Source organism: Corvus kubaryi, unplaced genomic scaffold (assembly GCF_017639235.1).
Source record: "Corvus kubaryi isolate FWS band 111438036 unplaced genomic scaffold, C.kubaryi_AGA036_p1.0 37398, whole genome shotgun sequence".
Classification (NCBI taxonomy): domain Eukaryota; kingdom Metazoa; phylum Chordata; class Aves; order Passeriformes; family Corvidae; genus Corvus; species Corvus kubaryi.
This window is the reverse complement of record NW_024581137.1, coordinates 2,863,675-2,884,674: the sequence shown is the minus strand read 5'-3', so window position 1 is coordinate 2,884,674 and position 21,000 is coordinate 2,863,675. Positions and strand designations below refer to the sequence as shown.

Below are 21,000 nucleotides of genomic sequence, written 5' to 3'. Positions count from 1 at the left end.
AGGGGTTTTCCTCATGGTGAACGTGTGAATCATTTGCGTCTTTCTTGTACATATTCGTATTGTTGTTACTGCTGTTCATTGTCTTATTTCATTGGTGTTTCCAGTACACTGTTCTTATCTCAGCCCTTTTGGGCCTCCAATTCTCCTCTCCAGCCCACTGCAGGAGGAAGAAGGAGAGGAAGAGTGGAGTAAGCGAGCAGTGCATGGTTTGGAGTGATTCAGTGGGAACACTAAATTGGAGAATACCATTCTTAAACTGCCACAGACTCATATGCATGACAGGGTGGGGAATCCTATTTCAATTCATATAAATCTCTCTTCGATGGTTATTTTTACTGAGAAGTGACAAGCACCTTCAAAAGGGAGCAGGCATTTAATCAGCTACTTTGTGGGATGTTCAGTGGGAAACACTAAGGAGAAGAGCGTCCTTCTCCTGTGTCCTATACAGATATTCTGGGAGAAGCCTTTTGATTACTTTGCTGTTGGCTCTTGAAATGTGCCCAGGTACTTCCGCCATATTTTTTACAAGAGAAAGAAGAAAAACCATCATGAGAAGAAGAGAATGAAGGAAGGATGGCTGCTTTCTCTTACAGAGTAGGTCAGGGGTTTACTCATGGTTGTGAAGAAGCAGATAGAACTCAGGCCAGGACTGGGGGGCACAATGCTATTCAGTGTCAATTGAAAAGCAGTCATCAGCTGCTGAGCTGCATCATGCCATCTGTTTGAGCTACCACACAGCCAAAGGGGCATAGGACAGCAAGGAGGGCTCCTGACCACCTGTGTGGGCTATTGCCTCAGGAATGGGCTGGGAGAGGCGGTCCTTACCCCAAGTCCTTGGCTCTGAGGACAGCTTGTGTGGGAGATTTTGCACTAGAAGTTTGTTGGATAACACATACACACAGCTGGTTTTATCCAGATGTATATGGGAAGAAAGCAAGAGAGTGAACAAGAAAATACAGTATATGAATGCTGAAATTAACCATGAAGTTAACAACACTTTCCCAGGTCCATCCATTGGTGTGTTGATCTTTTAGCAGACCTGTTACCGTATATGATGGCTCAGGGGCCAAGGATCTTAAACTCCTTCTCCTCTAACAGCTTCATACACAGGTCCCCTGTGTTTGACTTCTCAGTCAGGATTGGAGGCAAATGCTGTATAAAAGGAAACAGGTAGTTGGACTAACTCTTATTCTGCATTCAGTGCAGAATTTAAGACACTGTTAAAGGAAATCTCTTTAAAGCTTTGTTTTGATAAAACATTGTATCAGCAAAATATGAAATGCAGAAACTCCAGTGAAAAAAAAAGAGTATACAACAGGTTACATATGTGCAGGAAGAGTCTGGATTTAATTATTGTCTCTATTCTGTATATTATTCCCTGCTGAAATACATGATATTTTCAGAAAGATAATAAATAAAAGTTTGAATTTTTATCCCTATTCCTCCTTCTTGGGTTCTATTTGTTCATCTAAGTTCACATCTTCATTTCATAAGTACCCATCAGCTCCTGGGCTTTGTAAGGGTTTGTATTTTTGCATTGTCAGTATTGCAGGTGTCTTGTCATATTTTGCAGATTGGTTGTGCTTTGCCTGGTACCTGGAAAAAGCTGGATGTTTTAACCCAGCAGGTCTGTTTTCTTCAAAGGGGAGCAACATGATTTTAGACAGTCAAGGAATTTTCTTTGTTTTTCATCTAAAAAACCCCAATGAAAGACTGAAAGTGAACTATAAAAGAGAGAAAGGGAATGGGTAATAAAAACATAACTGAAAACAATAGGTCAAATAAAAGAGCTGACTTTCAAATGTATAAATAGAACATGAAACTGTATTGTCATAATGCATTTTAGTCCAAAGGTAGAAAATCAAAATCTGGGATCACTAATACATAATATCGAATTTGGATGGCAGTCACTAACTTTACTTACTGATTACCATGAAAAGATTATCCACAGCATATTATTGCTAAGCCGTTGTAACCTTTGACATGGAATATTTGTACTATTGATTGCAATCTCTCCTATGGCCACATCAGTAATATCTTTATCACTCGCCAGCTGATAGCAGGAATCCAGGTGCACAAGGATGGTGAGCACTTAGACTCACAGTGAGACTGTACTCAGCTTGGGTTTCGACTTCCAGCTCTTCTTTTGGTGTCTCAGGGTGTTCTCTCAATGCATACAGGCTCCCAGGCGCCTGGTGTTTATTTAACTAGATTTAGGATTTGCTGTTTTCTTTCCCAGGACATCTTTTCACTTTTCAGTGTGTGTGCCAAGAAGACTTGCTGACCTAATGGAAACAGTTGTGTGCTGGAGTAAAGCATTTAGGAAGAGGATAAAGAAAGCATTCCCCTTCTTTCGAACACTAACCCTAAATAACTTTAGGGCATGTGATACCCTGCAAATACTTTGCTGCTTTTTTTTCCTGTTCTAAACTTTGAGATTCTTCTGAAGTCTTGTAATAGTTGAAGTTTAGCAACAAAGACTATTCACCTCGTTGTTGAATTGTAGCTGTCACAAGATCTTAAAACAGTAGCATGTATGATTGAAATGTCAGACCTCTGATTGCCTTCACATACTATTAATTTGACAAAAAACTCACCAGTAACTGTGTAAATGAGCTTTTACCAATCAAGTAAACTTTTAATTTTGTCTATTCTCTGGAAAAGAGTTTGCAGTTGGGTTTTTTCCCTTCTTCAGTAACATCTTAAAAACTTCAAAAAGATATGTTTTAAAAAATCCCCACCTTGTGTGTGGAATGGGAACTAGATCTTTTCTAGCTGATTTTGTCATGACCATGTTTTGTATGCCTTTGCAGTGGGGAGACATCAACTCTAAAATTATGCCAGTCTGAAATAACTTACTACAAGTCTAGACTATCTTTATCAAAGTAAGTGGAGTACAGAGGAAAGCTCTTGTGAGGACAAAGGTTGTTATTCTTTTGCATAGTAGGAGACTAAAAGTATTAACTTGCACTGGGACTTGACACCAAGGTATCTAAACTTGGAGTTGGTAAGTGTTGCAAGGAACAGGGCAAGGAAGTTTAGTTGCTCCTTATTAATTTTCAGGTACTAGAATGACATGTACACATTCTTTCATTTGAAATGAATGAAAATTTGTCTTCCAGTTAAAAGCCAATTTGTCTAATTAATATTCTTACTGAATTGCATGGCTTTTAAACCTTGCACTGTGGGAGACTGAGATAACTGGAGAAGACAGTTCCTTTTAAAGTCAAGCATTGTCATCTTACTGGTTCATAAGCTATAATGTATGTTTATTAAGACCTACAGCAGCGATTTCATTTGATAGATTGTGCCAGTAGTGGCTTTTGTTTCTGAAGGCTGGTGGACATTTGAGTAATTTTTGAGATCACTGGTCAGGGAACTATTTATCTCTTGACACTGAGTTGAGGATTTATGTGGTAGTGACCTGTGAGCTGATTAAAGTTGTACTCTGGATTAGCATTAGCACAGTGTTTTTCATACATTTTGCAGCATTAATATGTTATCTGTTAAACTGGGATTGTCAAATTTATTCTGTGTACTTACGCCTGTAAAAATTTCTAGTCTATTATGAGCGCTTGCTATTTAGCACCTGCAATAAATACATTTAGACTAAAAGTTTCAAGTTGAGTGTTTTAAAAAACAAGTCCTGGAATTCATTCTCTGTCATTTAACTAAACAGAACTTGATTCTCAGAAGTACTGAAAAGCTGTTCTGAATTCAGTAAAAGCGCTGAAATTCATGCATGGGTTAAAATCCTGAGGATCAAGTCAGAGGGAGTAGAAAAAAGGGCAGATCAGAGAACTTTCCCACAGAGAAAGAAAAGAGAAATCCAGAAAGATGTGATCAAGAACAAAAGCACCAAGCAACTGTATAAGTCATCCTGATGATTATGTGTATTTCTTCAGATGATGCTGCTGAAAGTTAGTTCATATTCATTCCTTTAAAAGGCAATGTTTCATCCTTTATTCCTGCTGTAGATTGTGGGGATTATTTACATCTCAATTTATTTCTCAGCTCATTGGCCATAATTAAAAATGGAATTTGGTACTCTCCAGAGTCCTTGCTGGAGACTTTCACCTTTTAGAAGAAAGGGGATTAAATGTGATGATTTATTGAGCTCATGTACAGCCCCCTGTACTGTGGCACAGAGCCAAAAGAAAGCTGAAATTATATCCAGTCCGGCATCCACTTGCACCATGAGTAGAATAAATCCTATCCCTTGATGAAAACTCTGTCTTGTTCCAGCCAAATTTGCTTGAATTCCTGATGTGTGTGGGCTCTTGTTAGCTTAAGGTTAGAGAAAGCAGTGGCTGCCTGCCAAGGCAATGTGCCTTTAGGATGTTGGACTTGATATTTGTGTGTTGTCATGATATGCCTTAGGCCATGCCTATGAAAAGTGCCAAAAATTATTTCTTACAGTTATCACACTCCATCTTCAAGAGGGAATTGGAAATGATGTTCAGAATCACAGATGTGACATTTGATCACTGCTCTTTGGTTACTTTTCAGATTTTTAGGGCTTTTTGGTACTAAAGTCAAACAGAAATACAGTCATAAATCTGGCAGAAGCTTTGCTTTCTTACTTGTTACTCCTCTGCTAAATCAGAGAAAAAAAAATGAAGAAATATGTGGCCATGTACAGTTACTTCCACAACATCCAAAAATTTCTTTGAGATGATTGTTCTGTGAGAGGAGATAGCAAGCCTTTGTTATCACATTTGCTAGGATAAGCTTTCAGGACCATGATATGTCTTAAAACATTTTTAGGTGCCTTGTTGCTTTCATAGATGCTCTTAAAAGTGTGCTGTTTTTTGACTGTCAGTTCTTTGTCTTTGCTAAGTACTAATGAGGGATCATCCTGTAATACTCTTGGTAAAAACCTAGCTTATTCATACCAAAGCACCTTTGTCTTCAACTCAGAGGGATGTCATGCAATGTGCCTCAGAGGAAAAGAGAAAAGATCCTGATGAAAGGATGCAGATGGCTAGGTCTCTTTCTGTTGCAGGAAGGGATACTGGCAGAAAGGACTAAATGTATTGATTTCTGCAAAAGCCTTATTGCAAAAATTTCTGATGTCCAGAACGAAATCTGGTCTGAAAAAGAGAAGGGAGAAAACCCTACTACCCTAGAGAAAACACTTGTAAGAGGATAAGATTACTGATGGCAAACCCAGCTTCAGGACCCCAATTCCAGTGCAGGCACAGTGAAAACTTGCACCAGTTCAGTGACTCCAGTCTGTACAGATTGGGTATTTATTACTATTACTCACTGAACCCTAGTTGCATAGTTGTTTCTGTTCATAATTTGAACTCCTTGTATATTACACTTGTTGTAGTGTCCTTCAAACATTTTTTTCAATTACTGAAGCTGTGCTATGATTTGCCAGGTTTATTTTTTCAGGGCTCAGAAATGTCTTTAGCCTACACCACTTCCTCAGCATAGCAGCCTTGTGGTGTCAAACGGTGATTACATGTAAAAGCTGCTTGTGGAAATCAAATCCCTTGACAAATCCAGTTCACTAGGGTCATCCAACTTCTGCAAAAAAAATGTATAGTTTCCTTGATTTGAAGGATTCTCATTGAACCTTTTGATTTCCTCTTAGAAATCAAGAATACTTAAAAGCAATATGTGGGCTGTGTCATCAATATATGGTTCAACACAGGAAGCAATACATTTGGGTAGACTGAAAGAGAAAGAAACTGGTCATATTTCCAGCCTAAAATAGTACTTCTCCAGATTGTGCTTGGCCAAATATTAATTATTCTCTTTATGTGCTGACATCTCTGACAGTCTGTGGTGTACCTGTGAGACAGAACTGTCTTGCCTCTGTCTTACTGAGGATAAATGCCACAGACTGTTGCCTTCATTTTTGAAGGATGTGAGCAGAAGGGACTGAACATGTAGCAAAATTAATAACTGGGTATCATTCATAATTTTATCCTTACTTAAAGATGAGTATGTGAAATGTATTTCCCAGGGCTGTGGTGATGGAAAATTCACAATTTCATCACTAAAATGAAGCAGAACACCAGCAAACCATAAAGGCACACTCCAACCTTCATCAAAGTCAATAGGAAACTTACCTTTCAACTTTAAAGGGCATTGGACTGAACCCTGCAAACCATATTAAAACACGTAGAAGTGATTAAGTACTTATTCTTCCCATACTGCAGTAATAAAGCTACAAAAATGATAGGTGGATTTTAATTTAACCCTCTGCGTACATTTTTATCGTTCTGTGTTTACATAGTTGGTTGCATATGGTTGGATGAGGTGGCAATTTGCCTGATGATTTGTGTTTGACTGTTGCTGTATGGCATGCTCTTTTATAGTCTTGTTTCTTTGTATATGAAGTCTTCTCATAGGCTGTGCTTTTCTGTGAGAGCAAAGCTAGCAGCTTCTGTGAGTTGTAGTGTTGTTATGTAGTAGTCTCAGTATGGTACGATTCCTACCTGGGGATGGGACTGAGGAAAGGGGCTGCAGGCATGAGTGTCTCTCCTGCTGAGAGGACTAACAGTGCTGCAGAACATGCATAGTTCTTTTTATGGGACTGGGAAGCAGTCAAGCTATCACCACTGCTGCTGTGTCTGTAGTTGATCGGTGTTCTTTACCAAGAAAGCACAAATCGCTCCAAGCAATGTACAGTCTGAACTTCAGAGTACTGGAAGACACTGGTATTAGGGTAGGGAATTTAAGGGCTGGCTGAAGGTGCAAGAGGGTAAATGTCATCCAGCCCGACATCTGCTATTTTTCATCCAACTAACCGATGATTTTGGTTAGCCATTAATCTTTGACTTCAGAGATCTGTGGATAGTCAACATAGTGGAGAGAGCAAACGGTTGTCTTGAAACATATCAAACAGGGTGGTCTGAAAGCCAGTTAGTACCCAGGTTTCCCACATCTGGAAGGTGTAATTTTAATGGCATTGCCTCTCAATTGCTTCTTGTGGTTGGTGGGCTGTGTTCAGACAAGCCCACTAAGCAGTGCAAGGTAAAGTTGAGAGTTGGCCCATTTGAATGTTTGATTTGCTTACTTATGGGATTTATTTATTGCCTCAATTTCATCTGTGCTGAATTCATGCTATGTTTTTAAGTAACTAAAATTTAAGAGGAATGTTTGCCTATGAAAAGGTAGAGCATTTGCACTTAGGTTTTCTGGTAGATTGGATTTTGGAAGTCCAATCCAAAGTCTGTGAACAGAGCACAATGAGCACTTTGTCCTGGCACAGCAATCTGGATTTAGGCATTGCATGTTGTGACAAATGGTATGAATTTTGTGGCTTGGGCTCCAGCAGCAAGAAAAGACAATCCTTTTGTCCCATTGGCCAAATAATATAGCACCATTTTATACATCTGGTATGAAGCCTACAATAAGCAAATAAAAAAACTGAAAAACTTTCTTCTTTCACAAACTGAAAGTGTTACTGTGCTGAGGATGGGGGAAACTGTCAATTTCACTTTGAGAAACATACTGGAAGATGGATTTTCTTGCCCCTGCATGTCTGTACTCCTATTTTATAGCCACATTAGTACCTTTACTCATCCATTCATTTCACTGATATTGCAAAAAAACAAGAGAAGATGGAGTTTTCTGTTCTTTTAATGAGTGGATCTCACTAGAGATGATCTCAGTCAAAGTCTAGGATTTAGAAACCCCAGAGATTAAGATTATTTGCTCTTTGCTTCTGCAGGAAGAATTTAATTGCTTTCTAATTTATTTTCTTTTTAAAGAAAATATTTTTATTGAAAACCACTTGATTTATAGGAGGGCTAAATATTCCACTGCTTCTGTGTATTGAAAAGTAGGTCCCAAAAAAATAACTTTAAATTTTTTTTTTTAAACTTCTGACTTGTTCATTGTAATGTGCTTATTCCTGTTTGACCTGGAGAAAGATAAAGGAAGTAGAGAAATCTGTCTGCAGGTTGAATCTGGTTTAATTGCATATTTAATTAAATGATCTAGTTTAATCAAATGTGTAGTTGTAGGTAGAAACTTGCTTGCCTATACACATAGGTGAAATATCTATTTGGTTTCTTGTACAGAAAAGAGTTGAGGACGTCATCTCTCCAATTGTGTTTGAAGCTTCATACAGCCTTGGGGAACATGTGATAGAAAGAGGAAAAGAGGACAAGGAACTACCTGCACTGAAGCCCATTCTTCGCTGGAAGAAAGGACAAAAGATAGCACAAAGGAATCAGGTCAGATTTTGACTACATTATTTCCCAAGAAGGCCTGTGGCTGAACTGACAGCAGAGGTGGTTCTCAAAGTGGATTGCCAAGCTCTGGGTTGCTTGCATACAAGCAACCCAGAGCTTGGGTTGCTTGTATGGGTTTTTGGGTTTTTGTACAATCTCTACTGTTACTAACTTCGTTGCTGCTCTGTTATGTAGTAAAGACTTGTGCCTCCAAGGCTGGACAGCACAAAGTGAGGTCACTTTCTTGTTTCAGGGTGTTTGTGCTGGGAAGGGAAAGATGAGAAAGGTCCTGCTCCTCCTGGCTCTTCCCTTAATGTAGGAGGTTCTTGTGAAAGGCTTGGTCTTGGCCTTCTTTCTAAATTAAGCCTTTATTAGTGCAGAAGGGGATATGGGAACTGTCTGAGGGGAGAGCTATGGGCAGAATAACAAAAAATTTGCCTGGCTCAGCTGTCCTCTTCTCTTGAGGACTTCACATATCCAGTCATGTGGCGAGGGAAACCTGCTCCTGCTGTTATTGTAGGACATACCATGTTAAATAGGATGGTTTTATTTCAGAGAAAGTAAAGTGTAGGTGAAGCCATGTACTTATTAGGATCCTATTTTGCTCCACTGCAATGCCGAGAAGCCCTTCTATCTTTAATTTTGGTGAGAGTAAGAGAATTCCCTTAATGGTGAAACAATCCTCATGTAACAAGTAAATATATTATTATTATTATTATTATTATTACTATTATTATACTTCCTTCTCTCCCCTTTTCTCACAGATTTCCTTCTCTCCCCCTTTCTCTCCCTAAGGGAGTAAAGTGTATGTGTTTATCCCACCTCTCTTGTTCGCCTGTCTTGATCTCACTAGCATCTTTGGAAAATGCAGGCCAATGTTGTGAGGTTTTGACAGCAGTGATCAAGACAATACTTATGAAGCTAATAAACACTTTCAGGGTTCATGAAGAAGGTGCTCATGTTGAGGTGAGAGACTCTGCTAGTGGCCTTTTGAAAGGTTCCCTTTTTAGTAGATGCAGAACTGTTACAGTGGGGATACTGTAACACAATGTATCAAACAAGGAGTCCCGTGGAAAAGAAATATATATCGACGGATTCTTGATAGATGTTTCAGAGAGATGTTTATTTCTCCAGCTGCATGGCTGGAGCTCTGCCGAGGAACTGAGGCAATCATGGGACCCGAGGGTCCTTGCGCGCACAGGGGAACACAAAACAACCAATGGGGAACGAGGCTCCCCAGGGGCAGGGAAACTCCGTGCCTCTCCCCCAGGGCCTCTCTCCCAGTTCTACATGGCAGGGGGGAGGGACCCCAACACACAACAGTCTGCCAAGGAAGGAGCCTGCAGGACAATTCAGCCTTCCACTGTGCCAGCACTGGAACATCCAGCCATGAATTCAAGGCTACTCAGTGAAATCAAACTTCTTCTGTGGCATGCAAAGCTTCTTGTGTGTCAGAATTGCAGGGTAGTTTAGACTGGAAGGGTCCTCTGTAGATCTAGTTCCTTGCTTAAAGCAGAGCTAACTTAAAAGCTAGATTGAGTTGCTTAGGGTTGTAGCCATTCAAGTTCTTTTTCCAAAGGATGCTTATACAGTTATGAGCTACCATTGCTTGTGAATATGAAACTCCCCTCCCCTCCCCTCCCCTCCCTCCCCTCCTCTCTCCTCCCCTCTCCTCCCCGCCATTTTTTTAGCCATGAAAAGTCTGTCTAGAGTAAATGGTTTGATCTGGTTTTTAACCTTAAGTTAATTTTCTATTGACATGATAGCATCATCATTTGTATCATTACTTTCTGATTCGTCTCATAAGGTCCCTGAATACTACTTTAAAAAAATAGTAACTGTTTTATTTGATTCATTATATAACCAAGTGCTTTGAACTGTATTGGGTTATAATCCTTGTATTTTAAGGCATGATTTTTTATTCAAGTATGCTTTATTTTTATAAATTTGTGAATGAAAGATGCATTCAAGAATGACTTATTTTTATGAAGAGGGATTGTGGGGCTGTTGTGTATATGAATTTTGTATTGTTACAACAATATGATGGGAATTTGTGGAGAACTTTGGAACTTGCACACTGCTGTAAACCTGAGTGTTACATGAACAAAGCTGCTTGTATTCTTTACTAATCGGCTTCAACTCAAAAGGTCACATCTTGCCCTGCAGGCAAGTCTCAAATCAATGTTAAAATACCTAAATACTGAGGTTATAGAGCAGGGACAAAAATATGTTGAGAATTTCTCTGACTTGTTTTCTTTTGCAATTTGGATGGGAGGGAACCGGCTTAACAATCCCTTTTCATTCCTTTCCCAGATGTTGTTCACTTAGCTTAGTAAGAAAAGGATTTTGACACTGGGTGTGCTGGCAAGTGTACTTTCAGCTAAGGAAGTGGTAAGAGCTTCAGAGTTAGTGTGGCAGTCATGGTGACAAAGCCCACATGGAGTAGCCTTAGGGCATGGTGCTGGTGTCCTCAAAGACTTAAGTTCATGGGAAAACTGGGACGTAGCGTTCTCTTTCAGCAGTCTTATTATCTTGTAAGTAAAAATTATTTTAAAAGGCCAAAAGGGACAGTAGGAACCAAAGTTAATACAATAAAGGATTTACATTTTCAAAGAATCTAATGATTATGGAGGAACCTTACATTTTGGAAGTCCAATTCAAGATTCTTGTGTTTTCTGTTTTCAGAAGATATGACACAGGTGAGGTCAGGTAGACAAAATTAGTGTTAGTGTTAGTACTAGTGTCATTCAATATAGCTAGTTGTTGTTTTCAAAAGCCCTAGATCTTGTTGATTCAGTAAGAAGTGACTTTCCATTAGTCTCTTTGTTGCCTCCCAAATCGAGTTTCTACCTTCATCCACAGGAAAAAGCTAGTAAGTCTTCTTGCTTCAGGGAAATTATTGTGTGTTTAGAACTTGGTTTGGCTTAGTTCTTTGTAAATGGTTTGTACTATAACATTTATTTTTATATACCCACTGTATAAATACGTGTCAACCAAGAAGGAGAAAGCTCTCCCGCCAAATACAGTGGGAATTTGTTCTTAGTATTATCCAGTAATGTATCTTAGAGTTCAAAACGTGATAGGCTAGAATTATGCCTGTTCTAAATACTGTAATAAAATCACCAGCTATTATGCGGATGAAGATACCATTTTGTTTTAGGAACATATCCTGAGTAGATTTAGTTGTGTCACTGTCTTCAGGTCTTTGTGAGTGCCAAAACTGTTTGTTAGTTAAAAGAAGAGACAGAAAATGTCTACAACCTTCTGTTCCTACTGTGCCACTGACTTGCAGTGAAAATTTGTGTCCAGTGTTGCACTCCTGGGTGAATGAGACTGCATGTTTCTTGGATGAACTTCACCTTTTTAAAGCAGACGTCTGTTTTTTTGAAATACTTGTGTTTGAATAGCTGGTTAAGTAAATAAATTAGCTTGGTGGGCAGGCATGAGAGAGTATAGAAGGATTTTCATGGAGCTGATTTATGGACACATCTAGTGATTTTTGGTTTGCTGCACAAATAATGTCATTCTGTATTTTAAAACATGCACATACACCTCAATCTCATATTAAGAACAAAGAAATAATAGATCTGGACAGGATGAAATACAGTGTCCATACATGCAGCATGGTCCAGTTCTGTCAGTGGTGTCTTCTCCAGAGCAGAGATCCCTGTATGCTTTCTTGAGTCAGGTCATGTCACTGTCTTCAAGCTGAGCTGTGCCCACGACATTTCTTGGCATTGGAATGACATCTTTATTCTGCCAAGCTGTTGTAATGGCTCTTGGCATGATTTTAACCTATGCCAACTACTGCAGACCATTCCTACGCATGCGTCAGGAGTTAGGATGCTCCTGTTTTGGAGGCCAGGGCAATTCAATTTACTGGTGCAGCTGAAGCCTGAGTAACTTAATACAGCTGTCAGTAGTTGGGTAGGTGGAACATTTGAAGATTAATTGGCTTATACCTAGGCACACTGGAAATCCCTGGGAGACTGAGTTCCTTATGAAATATCTTGCCACAAAACTCCTTCCTCCTTGGCAGGGCAAGATCCGAAATTATATTTTGCATTTATTTTTGCAGAGATCCACCATGGGCTACCCTTCCTGCCTAATTGCAATTATTTGGTTGGAGTGGGATTGCTGAAAGCATTTTATATTCCTCCCTCTGCCATCCCTTCAGTAGTGTCTCTTTTGCTCTTGATGAATTTAGTCAGCTCAAATAGGAGACAAATGATTACATTTGGCTTAGATGGCTTGAGAAGTGGCAATGTGCTAGTCTTGAGCTAGCCCAGAGTCTTCCTCTCAGTGAAATGGATGAATTCTCCTGTAGTTTTCCTCAGCTGGAGAAGTTTGGTTTACAATCTTCCCCAGCCTGTACCAACTGCATGGGGTTGTTCTGACCAAGGTGCAGGACCCAGCACTTGGTCTTGTTAAACCTTATGCCATTGGCCTCGGCCCATCGATCCAGCCTGTCCAGATCCATGTGCAGAGCCCTCCTATCCTCTAGCAGATCAACACTCCCTCCCAACATGGTGTTGTCCACAAACTTACTGAGGGTTCACTCGATCCCCTTGTCCAGATCATCAGTAACTATATTTAACAGGACTGGGCCCAACAGTGGAGACCTGGGGGACCCCACTAGTGACTGGCCGCCAGCTGGAGGCAGCACCATTCACCACCACTGTCTGGGCCCAGCCATCCAGCCAGTTCTTAACCCAGAAAAATGTGCACCTGTCCAAGCCATGGGCTGCCAGCTTTTCCAGGATTATGCTGTGGGAGACAGTGTCAAAGGCTTTGCTGAAGTCCAGGTAGACAACATCCACAGCCTTCCCCTCATGTACCAGGCAGGTCACCTGGTCATAAAAGGGGATCAGGTTGGTCAGGCAGGACCTGCCTCTCCTAAATCCATGCTGGCTGGGTCTGATCCCCAGGCTATCTTGTATGTGCCATGTGATCACACTCAAGATGAACTGTTCCATAATCTTGCTGGGCACTGAGGTCAGGCTGACAGGTCTGTAGTTTCCTGGATCCTCTTTTTGGCCCTTCTTACGGGTGGGCGTCACACTGGCCAGCTTCCAGTCATCTGGGACCTCTCTGGTTAGCCAAGACTGATGACAAATGATGGAGAGCAGCTTAGTGAGCTCTTCTGATGGCTCCCTCATCACGCTGGGATTGATTCCATCTGGTCCCATAGACTTGTGAGTAGCGAAGTGGGTCAGCAGGTAAATAACTTCTTCCTTCTGGATTACAGGGGATCAATTCTGCTCCCTGTTTCTGTCTACCAGCTTAGGGAGCTGGTTGCCATGAGGATAACTACTCTTACAGTTAAAGAATGATGCAAAGAAGGCATTAGGCACCTCAGCCTTTTTCTCATCCTTGGTGACTATGATCACCTTGCATCCAATAAAGAATGGTGATTCTCACTGGCCTTCCTTTTGTTGTTCATGTATTTATAAAATCATTTCTATTATCTTTTACAGCAGTGGCCAGATTAAGTTCTAGCTGGGCTTTCACCTTCCTAATTTTCTTTCTACATGACATAATGACATTCATGAAGCCTTCCTGATTTGTCTACCATTTCTTTCAAAGGTCATAAACCCAAGTTCCAGTGAAAGCTCCCTGTTCAGCCAGGCTGGTCTTCTTCTCCAGTTCGTCTTTGGGCACATAGGGAGGGCCTTTTCCTCTTCACCTTTAAGACTTCCTTCTTAAAGTATGTCCAGCTTTCCTGGACCCCCTTCTTATTAAGGATTGTTTCCTAGGGGGCTCTCTGAACCAGTGTCCTGAGTAGGCCAAAGTCCATCCTCCTTAAGTCCAAGGTAGCGGTTTTGCTTACCCCATTCCTTACTTCACCAAGAATTGATTATCATTTCATGGCCACCGTGCCAAAGATGTCATCTGACCACCACATTTCCCACCAGCCCTTCTCTGTAAACAGCAGGTCCAGCAGGGCACCCCCCTTGTTAAGCTCACTTACCAGCTGTGTCAGAAAGTTGTCTTCCACACGCTCCAGGGACCTCCTAGACAGCCTCCTCTCCACTGTGTTGAGTTTCTGGCAGACATCCCACAAGTTAATGTCTCTCACAAGAACAAAGGCTAGGGATCATGAAATATCAGTCAGCCTCTCACAGAATAGTTCATCCATCCCTTCATCCTCGTTGGGCTGTCTGTAACAGACTCTCATCAGGATGTCTGCCTTGTTGGCCTTCCCCCTGATTCTTACCCATAGATACTCAACCTTGTCATCATTATCCTTGAGCTCTATACAGTTGAAACACTCCCTAATGTACAGAGCCACACCATCATATCTTTCTCCTTGCCTGTCATAGAATCATAGAATCGTCAAAGTTGGAAGAGACCTTTAAGATCATCAAGTCCAGCTATCAACCCAGTACTACCACTGTAACCCCTAAACCACTAAACAACTTCACCCAGTGCCAGATCCAGATAATTCTTAAACACCTCCAGAGATGGTGACTCTACCACAGCCCTGGGCAACCTTTTCCAATGCCTGACCACCCATTTTCTAACATCTAATCTGAATCTCAGCTGTCTCATCTTAAGGACATTTCCACTGCAGGCACAGCAGAAGAGACCAGTCCCCACCTCACTACAGTGTCCTTTCAGGTGGTTGTAGAGAGCAATGAGGTCCCTCCTGAGTCCGCTCTTCTGGAGAATGAACAACCCCAGCCCCCTCAGCCATTCCTCATAAGACATGTTTCCAGACCTTTTACAAGCTTTGTTGCCCTTCCTTGGACATGCTCCAGTACCTCAATGTCCTTTCTAGAGTGAGAGGCCCAGAATGGAGCACAGCACTCGAGGTGTGGCCTCACCAGTGCTGAGGGTGATCACTGCCCTGGTGCTGCTGGCTGCACTGTTCTTCACAGAGGCCAGGATGCCATGAATCTTCTTGGCCACCTGGGCACACTGCTGGCTCATATTGAGCCAACTGTTAACCAGCACCCCCAGGTCCCCTTCTGCTGAACAGCTCTTGAGCCTCTCCTCCCCAAGCTTGTAGGGCTGCATGGGCTTGCTGGGACCCAAATGCAGCACCCAGCATGTCCCCTTATTGAACCTCATGCCATCCTCAGCCTGTTGATTGAGTCTGTCCCCATCTGTCTACAGAGAGCAGATCAGCACTCCCACCCAATTTGATGTTTCCTGCAAATTGACTGAGGGTACATTCTGTGCCCTCATCCAGATCATCAATAACTATATTAAGAAGGACCATCCCTAAAAGTGAGCCCCAGGGAACACCACTAGTGACTGGCCACCAACTGGATTTAGCTTCATTCACCACAACTCTCTGGGTCCAGCTGTACAGCCAGTTTTTTACCTATTGAAGATTCCACCTTCTGAAGTGCTTGTAGCCATGAATTGCAGCACTCCAGTCTTGTGAGTCATCCCACTTCATTTCCGTGACGGCAGCTACATCATAGCTTTTGTGCTGCACAGTGGCTTCCAGCTTCTCTGGTTTGTTATGCATACTGTGTGCTTTGGTGTAGGCGCACTTCAGCTGGGCTATTGATTTCACCTCCAGCAGTGGTATGCTGCCCCTAGGCTCATCTCTAATGAGCCTGGTCTTATTCCCTTCCTTCTTCAAGCATAATGCTCTGATGAAGTCTGCGTGGACCTGAGGGAGCCTGATAGTTAACCTTCATCCCCTGCACCATGTGGTGCCAGCACACTGGTTTCACTCCCCTAGTATTGCTGCCTTTGTCACGTGTTCACTCCGCCACTCAGGGATATTGTGGAAATAATGTATTCTCATTTTATCCGGCACATCTGATGAAATCCTGGAACATTTTTCACAGTAATAATTGCTCTTCTAGTGGGAATTTAAATCAGCCATTTTGTGTTTGGCTCAGCAACATATGTAAATGAACTGTTTCCATGAGTAATATAGTAAAGCATGGCAGGCCTCAAAATAATCGGTTTATGTTTCTTAATATGTGGTCAGTAGACATGTATGTAATAGCTTTATTTTTCAGGCAACTTGAAGGTTTAAAATCAAAATAAATTCAGGTCTAAAATCAGGCTCCTGTATTTATGCGCATTGATGAAATTGGTTGTAAAGCTACAAACAGAAAATACTTCCTAGAAAAGTTAGTGAGATTTGCTTACAGCTCAGCATTTGAAAATTGGATCATAAATCCTGGTTTCTAAATAAGAGCCAGGAATCCAGATAACATGTTTATAACCAGATAGCATCAATATCTAAAAAGTAAAGAATTATTAGAATAACAAGCCCCCTTATTTAATTGTTTTTGTGTTACTAGCATGATCTAATTGCTAAATAATCTCTGCACATACCATAGGGTTTGGTGACAATTTACAGGAAACCAGTGTAGAGATTGAAATACTATATTCTTAATCCAGATTATTTTGCATAACCAAAGTATTCCTGCAGAAGTTCATGGCACAATTTATGAAATTAAAGGAATGGATCCTCAGATACCAAAGACCGACTCTGCTACCTTTTAAGGGATGCTATCTGAACCTTTTGTAGACTGATGTGTGAGGAAGTTGTTAAATATCTGATCTAGAGAGAATCACTGTTCTCTTTTCCAGTCCATAAAATATTTTCAAGGGTTCTTTTGAGAATTCTGTTTCTCCCCTTCTCTTCAAACAATGACCCTCAGCTGTCACTTTCCTTTTCTGTGAAAAGATAGGCAGAACTCTCACTAGAATAGTGCTGGCAACCTCTCAAAGTCTTGATTGTACATTTTGGCTACAACCTGAAATTTCCATGTGCTTTCCTGAATTTTGGTAGGTTGGATATTTTGAAATGCTTTTTCCCCCTTAATTTATTGAAAGACTTCCAGTATTTTCTATGGGCTGGAGAGGCACAGGAGATTTTTATTTTTTATGTTTCCTGTTCTCTTCCCTACTTCCAGAAACATAGATTTGTTTAATTTTAGATAGCCATTGAAAGAAAGTGAAAGCAGCTTAGTAAGCCTGTTTTGAAATCACAGATCACCTTCCTCAGAGCACAGGGCTCTGACCAGCTAAAGCCAGGCTCTTTCTTACTTGTTTTGCCTCCTAGCAGCTTTCAGTAGAGTCCACTACCAGCAAGAAGGAAAAGGAGATTATCTACATGCCCAATACCCAGCAGCTTTATGCTTAGGATACAGGAACTAGAGATTTATCCCTCTCCTACCTTCTACGTTTAGTCCTGGCCTTTACCACAAGATGTGGAATTTAGTCCTTACACCTCTCTTCAAGAGCCATAATGAACACAAAGGTACTTTCTTTGAGGCCCTAATCTGACTATATGTAGACATATTCCCTCCCTGATCAGCTCTAGATCTCTCTTTACTGTATGTTTGATTGTGTACAGATATGTATATTCACTTTTTATAATGAGTGTACTTTAATGTAGGCTTTTTGACCTACCCCCTGGAGGACATGGGTGCCATCCATCTTTTCTAACCCCTCAGGGTTAGAAAAGAAATATCTGTCACATTACTGGACCTCCCAAAGAGCACAATCCTTTTTTACTCAGAAATCTCGCCACGCAGAATTTGAGAAAACCATGTTTGTTAAGGAGGTTTGGTGACTTGGTGCAAACTGCTCTTGAACAATTTCCCATAGCTGCTGGGTTCTGTGCAGCAGTGGAGAGAGTGCTGAGAGGAATCGTGAACCCTGGAAACGCTGGGGTTTGTCTCTGCTTTGCGGTACATCTGGTGATAGCAGGAAGTCTGACAGACTCATTGAGAATGCACTTTACACTAGTTTTGTGTTTATACAGTGAAGATGTGTCTTAGAAGAATTGAGGTTATCCTGTCCCTGTTATTGAGTACACAAACACCTATTTTTCTTGTGGAAAGGCTAGACAAATATGTGGGGGCCTTGAGATAAGAGATGCAGCTGTGTTTCTCAGGCAATTTTTGCCCTGAGTTCCACCCCCCTGCACCATCCTCCTCAATTTTTCATGTATGTATTTCTTATGTAAGGAAGCTTCCTGGCCATCTCTGATATACGTATTCAAATCTGTGAGGTACTTGATACAGTGTTAGTGGAATACCATTAGACTTCATAAAACCACTGTTCAGAATTGCTCCTCTTCACTTTGGGTAACAGTAACAGCAAAAATTCGGAATTTCTTCCACAGTTAGTTTCAACCTACTTTCTTTTTTCAGTTATGGATAACGCATACAACTCATGGGTTACCTTCTTCAACAATTTTAATATTTAAAGAGCTCTATAAATCCTCATAACTGGTATTGCAAAGCTGCAACCACTTTAAAGATTGCTTAGAGTTAAAGTTAGTGGTGATATTGTAGTAGGATCTGCACCGTATCCCAGGAATGAACTCCTGCTTTAACAACATGCAGTGTTGAGTTAGGTATGGTGTCTGACCCAAAGAAATTGCAGCTCAAGTAGACCAAGTAAGGGCACAGTAACAATATATGAGCAGTGTTCACAAATGTTATGATGCCTTAAAGTGTGTTTACTTCTTAATTGTTTAGGAGGGATTTAAACAGCCAGAAATTAGTCAACCTGAAAGGTAGAAGTGACAAAAGGGTGGGGAAGGAAAGGCTCAAGTTAGCAGAGAAGAAACTGGAGGAAATAGACTGTGAGAAGATGGAGGGTTGAGACTCTAGAAAACATACAAAATGGGAAGGTGGAGTAGAGTCCTGGTAGACCACGGAAATAGTGGAAAATAGCAAAATAGTCCAGAGATGTCATTAGCCTGGAACTGGGCTGCTGAATCAGTTGTGCCTCCATCTGTGGGTCCTAGGAGCCTGTTGGACTGGAAATCCAGACCAGCCAGCTGCTTTGAGCTGAGAGAGCTCCCCCCAAACCTGAACAGGTTCAAGATCCTCAACAGAAGCAAACAGTTCACATCTACACAGCTGCAGATCTTGGAACTCAGCATCCTTATTTCTTTCTCCCAATGCAGTGTTCTGTAGAAACCTGGGTGTCTATGACATAAGGAAATACACCCAATGTATTTCAAAGTAGCTTGCTCTCTAGTACATGTTATGCTGGAAGAGATACATGCTCTGCAATTTTATAAAATGAAGTATTTGTTCATTCTTTCTGAATAATGATAGCTATAGATTTAGTAAGAAAATTCAAGGATTATTAGGTAGTTGCTTAAATGTACTTACAGTATTTTTTACTTTGAAAAGTAGAGATATTTTGTTTGCTGTGTTCACTATGCCAAGATTTCTGCAATTCAAACAGAGAAACTGACAGACCAGAATTTTTTTACAGTTTATTATTCTTTCTCCTCTGAGGGTTACCAAGCAGTCTTTCCTATGTATAACTGCTACAGTGGCTTGAGGATTAATTCTGAGGACTTTTGAAACTATACCTCTGAAATGTGCCATGTTTGAGAGGGAAGCCTAGTGCCAGTTCCTGTCTTGGGCTTGTTCTTGTCCTTTGGCTGTGGTAGTCTTTATTAAGGAGGAAGGGTAAATTCAGTCCTCATTTGTAAATGCCCAAAGAATTCCACTTCTGAGATTCTGAGAAAGCAAAAGGTAGGGAAGAAAAATGAAAGAGCAAAGTAAATAGCCCGGATGAGCTGGCCACCTTCTGCCTTCTTCTTTTGCAACACAGTACAACCTACAACATAGTATGGTATCTGTTAGTCAAACTGATGCCTTAAAGAACCTGGAAATAAAACAACATGCTTTTGAGAAAATATTAGTATAGGAGGTAATATAAAGGCTGGCCTTTATTGGATGCCTCCAGGGGCAGGTATGGAAAATGCCCACCCCACCATGGGGTGAAAACAGTTTTATAAGTTTAGCAAATTAGCCTAACTGACAAAATTTCCCAATTAGAGACATAAGTGGTGAGGTAATTCCCCTCCAGTTCAACCCTTTTCTAAATCCTCCCCGCTTAGATAGGAACTAAACTTTGTTTATGAAAATGTGTTTTGAAGACCTGGTTTCAACCTTTGCTCCCTGGAAGAACCAAGATAGGATAGGGGCCTTGGACCCCCCAGCTTGGAGCCTCTGGAATGTGTTTTGTCTTTCTGCCTATCAGGGAAGGGAAAAGGTAAGGAAAAGTACCGGGGCTAGCTAGGAACTATGTAACTATACAACAATAGAGCTATATATATATATATGAAGGAAATAGAAAAGAGGCAAAAATAATTTCGGCATCACAACAACAATTAACTTCATAAAGGTCCACTCCTTTTTGGGGAGCTCAAACAGCATAGATAAAGGAGAACAAGCTGCCTGCTTAGTCAAGAACCTTCCTGGACAGCAAAGGACTAGAAGTCTCTATGCCCTCTGGGCCTAAGATTCAAGTCTTTTTCCAGTCCTGATACAGTTGGGCAGAGCTCTTAAAAAATGTACTAATTCAGTATGGTTTGGATTTTTTGCCTTCTCAGTCTCTCCAACCCAATCTGACCATTGTGTGTGTCCTGCACAGATTTTCCCTGTCCTTGTGTTTATGATTGAAATATATTTACTTTGGTAATAAAAGTCATGAAGCGTGTAGAAAGGAATATTCACATTAAAGGAGAAGATTAGTGTATTGTCAGGTTTCCTAGCTGAACAGTGTTGGTAGCATTCGTATTGGGTGTTTGAATATTTGGTAAGCTGAAGAGCATTACAACTCTGAAAGAATGAGTCCTCCAGCCTGAAAAGTCTAGCCTTATGTTTAGAAAGGTATTGGTCTGTGGTCTAAACAGCAGGGGAAAGTAACCATGATCTTGATGGCATCTGGGTTTCTTCAATGCCAGGAGCATGTTCCTATTCTCTTATTTCACTTTCTGGTGGCTGCCTTGTTTAGCCACAGCAAACTACTGCAGTGATTTGCATAGGTTCATAGACTTTTCATGTATGCC

The 21,000-nt window shown here is 40.9% G+C and overlaps 1 protein-coding gene across 1 annotated transcript in view; it reads left to right on the top strand.

The window, feature by feature from the left end:
* Positions 1–21,000, top strand: part of ITGA9 (integrin subunit alpha 9) — a 244,396-nt gene that overhangs the window by 103,374 nt on the left and 120,022 nt on the right. The window contains exon 16 of the mRNA XM_042044551.1: positions 8,043–8,198. Coding sequence (XP_041900485.1) covers positions 8,043–8,198 — 156 coding nt within the window. The remainder of the gene's footprint in view (positions 1–8,042; positions 8,199–21,000) is intronic.